This window comes from Naegleria fowleri (genome assembly GCF_008403515.1).
Source record: "Naegleria fowleri strain ATCC 30894 chromosome Unknown tig66, whole genome shotgun sequence".
NCBI classification, from domain to species: Eukaryota; Heterolobosea; class Eutetramitea; order Acrasida; family Naegleriidae; genus Naegleria; species Naegleria fowleri.
In genome coordinates this window covers 708,891-716,201 of record NW_025407998.1, presented here as the reverse complement: position 1 = coordinate 716,201, position 7,311 = coordinate 708,891, and the positions used below count along the sequence as shown (strand labels likewise).

General features: G+C 38.7%; 4 protein-coding genes across 4 annotated transcripts; 2 read left to right on the top strand and 2 right to left on the bottom strand.

The window, feature by feature from the left end:
- Positions 1–29: 29 nt before the first annotated feature.
- Positions 30–1,951, top strand: FDP41_009140 (uncharacterized protein; the record flags this gene model as incomplete). The annotated part of the gene is made up of 3 exons (XM_044713069.1): positions 30–1,129; positions 1,234–1,402; positions 1,529–1,951. 3 exons carry the CDS (start codon positions 30–32, stop codon positions 1,949–1,951), a joined length of 1,692 nt encoding a protein of 563 aa, XP_044557605.1.
- Positions 1,952–2,092: 141 nt separating this feature from the next.
- FDP41_009139 (uncharacterized protein) lies at positions 2,093–3,571 on the bottom strand (the record flags this gene model as incomplete). The annotated part of the gene is made up of 1 exon (XM_044713067.1): positions 2,093–3,571. The coding sequence occupies one exon, from the start codon at positions 3,569–3,571 to the stop codon at positions 2,093–2,095; it is 1,479 nt and encodes a 492-aa protein (XP_044557604.1).
- Positions 3,572–3,941: 370 nt separating this feature from the next.
- Positions 3,942–4,667, bottom strand: FDP41_009138 (uncharacterized protein; the record flags this gene model as incomplete). The annotated part of the gene is made up of 1 exon (XM_044713066.1): positions 3,942–4,667. One exon carries the CDS (start codon positions 4,665–4,667, stop codon positions 3,942–3,944), a length of 726 nt encoding a protein of 241 aa, XP_044557603.1.
- A 1,315-nt stretch (positions 4,668–5,982) lies between these two features.
- Positions 5,983–7,152, top strand: FDP41_009137 (uncharacterized protein; the record flags this gene model as incomplete). The annotated part of the gene is made up of 1 exon (XM_044713065.1): positions 5,983–7,152. One exon carries the CDS (start codon positions 5,983–5,985, stop codon positions 7,150–7,152), a length of 1,170 nt encoding a protein of 389 aa, XP_044557602.1.
- Positions 7,153–7,311: the final 159 nt, after the last annotated feature.

Sequence of the window (7,311 nt, the reverse complement as noted above, 5' to 3'; positions counted from 1 at the left end):
AACAACAAGAGTGTATATCGACCTTTGACATGATGATCCTCCTCCAATCGTCCGATCTTTGGTTGACTCTCCTCACGACGTGCTGCCTTTCTCTTCTCTTGTTTTACGTTCTGAAAACACTTGTCAATCTGAGAAGAAATATTGCCAAAGTTCAAGACATTCCTGGCTATTGGCAACTCCTCAGTGAGGGTTTCATTCGAATTCCTATCCTTTCTCCTTACATTGCACATGGCAACTCGGATGTGATCATTCAACTCTTGAAACAAGAACAACTGAAACAACAACAACACAACAAGGATTCCAATTCATCCAATTCTTCCAATCATCATCATTCGAATCAATTATGTATTCGAGTTTCCACTCATCGTAACAATATTCTCTTTGCCGATAAAGATTCTTGCAAAGAAGTTCTTCTCACCAAATCTTCTTCCTTTGTGAAACCAGTGGAAACATTTTATGAACCTTTTAACATCTTTTCAAAGAAGGCAACGTCTATTTTGACAGCTCCGGATGGACCTGTTTGGAAGAATCATCATGTGGTAGTCTCTCCTTCCTTTACGACAAATAATTTGAGATTGATGTGTCAAGCGGCAATTCGAGCCACAGATGCATTGTTTCACACCAAATGGGAAAAGTTATTAAAGTCTTCGCAAGAGAGCATGATTCATCATCAAACGAGTTTGGGAGAAATTAAGAAAGATGGTTTTGTGTTGGATTTGGAGGATTATTCCGATGTGACTTTGGCAGTGATTGGTGAAGCTGGTTTTGGAATTGATTTTGGAATTTTCTCGGAAACATCCAATGATGGAAAGAAATTCAGAGAGGCATTGACGAATGTGATCAAACATGATTATTATCAACGATTTTTCTTTGGAGAAGGACTTGTTCGAAAGATGTTAGCTCGTTACACTAAAACGGATCAAGCGCTTGAACTGATGAGTGAGCACTTGAATCGATACATTTCTCAGAGACAAGAAGAATTCAAGAAAGATCCAGAAAAACCATTGAATGATCTCTTGTCACAATTAGTGAAAGCAAACATGGAAGAAGAATCAAATCACAAATTGACATTGGATGAGTTGAAGAGTAATGCATATATTTTCGTCATTGCTGGACATGAAACAACGAGGTAAGTGATCACGTGGAAAACACCACGTTGTGGACCAAAATAATAATTCATTTGCATGATATTTAACATTAATTTTATATTTAAATTATGATTGAAAAATTTAGTACAACACTACAATGGCTCATGTATGAATTATCAAAGAATCAAAAAACTCAACAAAAAGCAAGAGAAGAAGCTTTAAGAATTGGTGGACCTGAATTGAGGGCGCCTAATTTCGATGACTATGCCAGCATGGATTATATTCATGCAACCATGATGGAATCTCTTCGATTGGTAAGTTCTCCAAGTTTGGTTCGACGAGTGTACATGATGTGAATTTTGCACTTTGTTTTGACCGCAATGCCATTCGTCACTTACACACTGTTAACATGATTATTCATGCAAAACCTTGTCTTGCAGCATCCTCCTGTGGTTTCCATTGTTAAGGAATGTTGTAAGACCACCACCATTGGCAAGTACAAAATTCCAAAAGGTTCTACCATTTACCTTGATGCCAAAGCTTGTCAAACCTTATCTGCCGATTTTAATAATGACACCTACAAGGGTACAGACTTTGCACCAGAACGATTCCTCGATAAGGACTTTAAACAAAAGGTTATTTCTAGTGTCAGTTGGTTCCCATTCTCTGGAGGAAACAGAAAGTGCATTGGCTATTCATTCAGTCAAATTGAGACGTGCATGATCTTGTGTCGACTTTTACAATTTTATGAATTTACATTGTTGAATGACGAAAGCAAGAAGGAAGATAAGATTGTAGATGTTCCTGGCGTTACTGCAAGACCTTCATCGAATTTGCGAGTGTTGGTTACCAGAAGAAGATGAAAATGTCCAAAGATGATCTCTCTTCGAAATGTAAATAATGTTCATAAAAATCATTGTGCGGATGCAATGACAATTTTAACTTGAAGGTTCCAATAAATAAAAAGAGAACAACAAAACTGCTGGTGACATTCAATGATTCAATCACAAATCTAATTTCCATATTTTCACAACTCCATCATCCGAACAGGAGGCCAACTCTCCAAAAACATTCCTATTCCACATGCTACAATTAATATCTGCATCATGAGCATTCACAATCTTGGTCAATAAATTCAATTTTTGCTCAGTTCTATTCCACTCAAAGATGGCAATGGTATTGTCTCCACCAGAAGTGGCCACCAATGAAATGGCTTCTCCAGGCCTGTATGGATTCTCATACACGCACCAATCGACATGATATATCGTTCGAGTGTGAACATCAGAAATGGTCTGAATGGCTGTCATATTCATGTCAAGATAATTTCCGACCACATCCTCTCTCCACACAATGATTGATTTATCATCACCTACACTGACCATAAATTGTGGGTAATCCAGAGGAGTAGTTGAGGTCATAGTATTTGTAGTACCACTACTACTACTGGCAGTAGAATATCGAACAGTCGTTTGATTGTTCATTGTAGAACTGGGTACAAATGGTGGTTCAAAAGCAAGAGCCCAAACTGTACTGGTGTGACCTCTCAAAATTCCAACACATTTCCATTCATCTCCTCCAGCTCCACCAGAGTGTGAAAAATCATGGTGACTTGAATGGTCATCATTAAATCCTCCTTCTTTCCAAACACGAATTGTATTATCGTAGGATGCGCTAAACAATAGAGATGGCATGTTTTCTCGAGTTAATGGATGCCAAGCTACAAATTTTACATCCTGTGTATGTCCACTACACACGGAATTGCAGTCAAAATCTGAAAATCCAATCTTATCAATTGCTTCCCAAACCCAAACAGTTTTATCACGACCACAGGTTGCCAACAGTCCACAGTCAGCTCCAAATTCACTCTCTTCATCATCGTCATTCATTTCAGCACTCCAATTAGAGGAAGAAACGTCTTTGAAATTCCATGCCACCGATTTCACTTCATTTTCATGTCCTTCCAAAGTTGAGACACATTTTAATAGTTTTAAAGGACTGAATGAACCATTCTTCTTATCATCATTGTGAGGAGATTGTTTGACAAATTCCTCATCGAGTGCATTCAAATGTGATACGATTTTGTTTTTCAACAAAATCCAAATAGAACTCGTTCCATCAAAACTTGCACAAGCCAAAGCATTTCCATTGGGATGAGACCAATCCACCCGACGGATGGTTCGATTATGTTGATTTTCCAAAACATCCAAACATTTGATCATGGTCTTGTAATTTCCTCCCGAGTTTGATGATGTATTTAAAAGGCTTTGGTGATTCATACCCGGGTATGACGACGACGAAGACAATACATTCGTTGTTATTGTTCCTGTTTCTGCCTCACTCCGTACATAATAAATCCTCACCGTCTTATCCGATGAACACGTGGCCAACACATGTTTATATTGTGGATGAAAAGAAACCGACCAAACACTTTCATCATGATCGCACAGAGAGGCAATAAGTTGAAGTCGCCACAACAAATTCATTTTTTTTGCTTCAAAAGGATGGACTGTTGCCACAACAACTCCGTGTCATGGAGAAAAACATCATTCAGAGGACTCTGTGTTTTTTCTGGAGGAGGACATTCAATACGATGACTCTTGAGAATGACTACTTGACGACTACTACTACTACTAGTTGTTGTTGTTGTTGTAGCATGTATTGTGTAGAATTGCACAGAATGTGTGTGAATGGAGAAGTGAGGAGGAAAGCATGAATGGAATTCCGTGTTTCAATCGGTGACTTGAAGAATGTACAGTTCAATTCTGAAATTGAGATTGGCTTCACCAAGTGCTCAAGAAAACTACAACAAGAATCTACCGTGTACAGTATTAATAACCAATTCATAAATTGATTCTACAAACATTTAACCCTTTTAAAAAGAAGTCTCTTACGATTCATCAGGTAGAACAAGTATCCTCCCAAAGCTCCTCCCAAGTGGCCACTCGCACTCACGGATGAATCTCTGTTCGTGTACCAACGATAGCACTCAATGGCAATGACACCATAAAAGAAATTCCTTAATTTAAATTGGATGGGTAAAAAGAAGATGCCTACTGGAATGAAGGGATGTACTTGTGTCACAAACGCTAACAAACCAAATATGGCTCCGCTGGCTCCAATACCAGTGGTATAGTATTCATGGGGTCGATGAAGTGCAGTACTTCCAATCCATTTATCAAGTAAATAAACAGAAGACGCCACTAGACCACAGAAAATATAAGCTGGCCACAATAATCTTCTAGTCATGGGCATCATTTTTCCTAATTGACTCAATGCATACATGTTCATGAATATATGAATTAAATCAATATGTGTAAACATGCTTGTGAACATGGTGTAAATTTTGCCATGTTTGATATTGTCCAATGAAACTCCCAAATTAGCAAGAATGTCTTGTCGTGTGAGGAATAAATTAGCCAAGACAAACACAGCCACATTCAAAGCAATGATTTTTTGAATATTCGTAAATCGGAATCCACTTCCTTCTCCTCCACTTCCATAGCTACTGTATTCGTAATAGGAATATCGATGACCTCCAAATACATTTGAAATCTTTCTTTTCAATTCTTCCCAACTCATCTCAAGTTTATGTGGTATTAGAATCGTTCTTGAATTCTTGAAGAATTTAGATTTGAATAACTGTTTTTCATGTTCCATAATACATTTGAAGAGGCTTGATAGAGACTACCAATGATTCCTCCGAGAGGATGTTCATAACTAGAATTTAATAAAAGATGATGATGATGATGGTGGTGGCTTGACTCAGGTTGATCAAGGCTTACTCCTTCATCAAATTCAACGAACTCATCATCCTATTGGATTTTGATTGATAAATCATCTTCTTCCTATCATGATGATAAAGATCATTCATCCGAGAGAAGAATGAAAATTGATGATTAATTCCAAAATCCAACAACCGACGACGGTCCATCATCGGTGGATCAGCAATCGTTCTCATCACCACCACTTTCAACATGGATGGAGTGTTAGTGGTGCTTGTTGTTGTGCCATGAAAAAGAATTCCTCCTCTTCTCGAAAAGCTGATACCACTAAATGAAGAAGAAGAAGAAACGAGTTTCAACATTTTTTGTAAGCAATTCCTCAATTTCGAATAAATTCTTAATGATGATGAAAGGCCTTTCATCGAACAAATTGAACCGATGACTTGTCGGTGGCATTAGACCCTCAGTTCTATTGAAATTTCCTCTCTTTATTTTGATTTATTATTATTCACGTATTTATTTAGAATGGACTTGTCTCTCTTTAGAAGTTTCTTCCCATATGAACGTTATATAACTGACACCTGTCAGAATGCAAATTTACTAACGAGAAGAAGAAGAGATATGAGAATTTGATCTTGGAAATCATTGCCATAATGCTGGTCCTCACTCTCAATTGATCTGACAGTTCTTGTAGAATGTTCACGATTATGAATGCGAATACACAAATTGCGAAAGTGTTTTACTTCTTCTTCTTCATGATCTCATTGTGAGAATTTGACCATCTCATACCTTCTCCAACATCAAAAAAAGAAATCAACGACCAGACCCCTAGACGACGGTTGTTACAACCCAACTTTTCATTGAGTGAGTGATCAATTCATTCTCCCGACAAGCATTTCACGAATTGGAGGTCAGATCAGATTGGTGCAAGATAAGAATCAGCAAAACGTTTCGTTGCTTTTATCCGTGTTTTGGTCTCAAACAATAGCGCTGTGTGAAATAGCCATTCTCAAAGATCCTTCCACTTGACACTCTGACAAGACCTGTCACTAATCACGATTGTGTTTGCGCTGTCAACAAGCAAGCTTACAAAAAGAAGATTCCACATCTCTTTCACAAGATCAAAATAACAACAACAACATTTTGCTTCTTCCAATCGATCACAACATTCCATGTCACCTCCCTCTGAAATTCATCAATCCTCATCCATCGAATTACAAGAAGCAAATCACACCTCTGCCATCCATTCACCACAACAATCACTACCCTCACAACCATCATCACCACAACCACAACAACAACCATCTTCCACTTCTCCTCCTCGACAACATGATCATTCCATTCCATCGGCGAAAAACATCTCCGTTTTCTCCTCTCCGCTCCGAATTCGGACTTGCTTTGGTGTGGTGGAATTGTCATGGATGCGCCTTCTTTCCTTACTCTCTCTCGTGGTGAATGTGGTGGCATTTATCATCTTGTTGGCACTTATTATTTGGAGTTACGCTGCATTTCAAGATTTGGATACTTCCACCATTGAATATACTGTGATGGCAAGATTGTATCGAGAACGATTGTCCTATAGTTCGAAAACAGCTGCTCTCTATTCGGCATGCTTGGCCTCGTTGAATGTTTCGGTCGTGACACCTCCGACATCGGGAACCACATCGGGATCCGGAACCGGAACCGGAACCGGGCCTTGCCGAAAGAGATGTAGGGGTAGATCAACCGCAGAACAACTCGGAATCCAAGCCACGAATACTTCTCAACTTTCGACAACACAGGCGGCCAATTACGACTTGTACGTCTCTCAAGAGGCCTACACCTTTTACAACACCACTCTCCTCTACAATCAAACCATTTCGAAATTACTTTCGGACTTGAGTGATCACGAAATTCAAGCGCTTAATTTAACTCGACTCGATTCGATCGATTCCTCCATTCAGTTCGAAGCTCAAGCGGTCAATCTTGCACTCAAACACAACGGAACGCAAGCCCTCAAAGTTCTATTTTCAGATCCGACCTATCAGACCAAACAAGCTCAATTTTTACAACAAGTGTTGGACCCAGTTGCGTTTTATGTGAGTGACAAACAAAATTCGATTGCATTTGTGTTAAAAGTTCAGACCGTGGTGAGTTTGGTGGTGATTTTGGCAGCTGTGAGTATTGTGATTCCAGTGGTGATTGCAACGTTGGTGTGTGCTTTGAATCGAGATGCCATTCAACTTGAGAGATTGAGAAAGGCGAATGCGTTGATGGCTATTGATACCATGAGGGATCCTCAATTGAGAAAGTGTAAGTACAATTTAGTGAATGTCAAATGTGTCGAAATTTACAAAATGTGAAATGCATTTCATGTGGTTCGAATCATGGCAAAATATTGAATGTATTTCATATATGATCCTATGATCATTCTCGTGAATGATTGGTGTGATCACACTTTCCAAATGTTTCAATTTTTTTTTAATATTATTTTTATTTCACAGTATTTAAGGCACATTGTG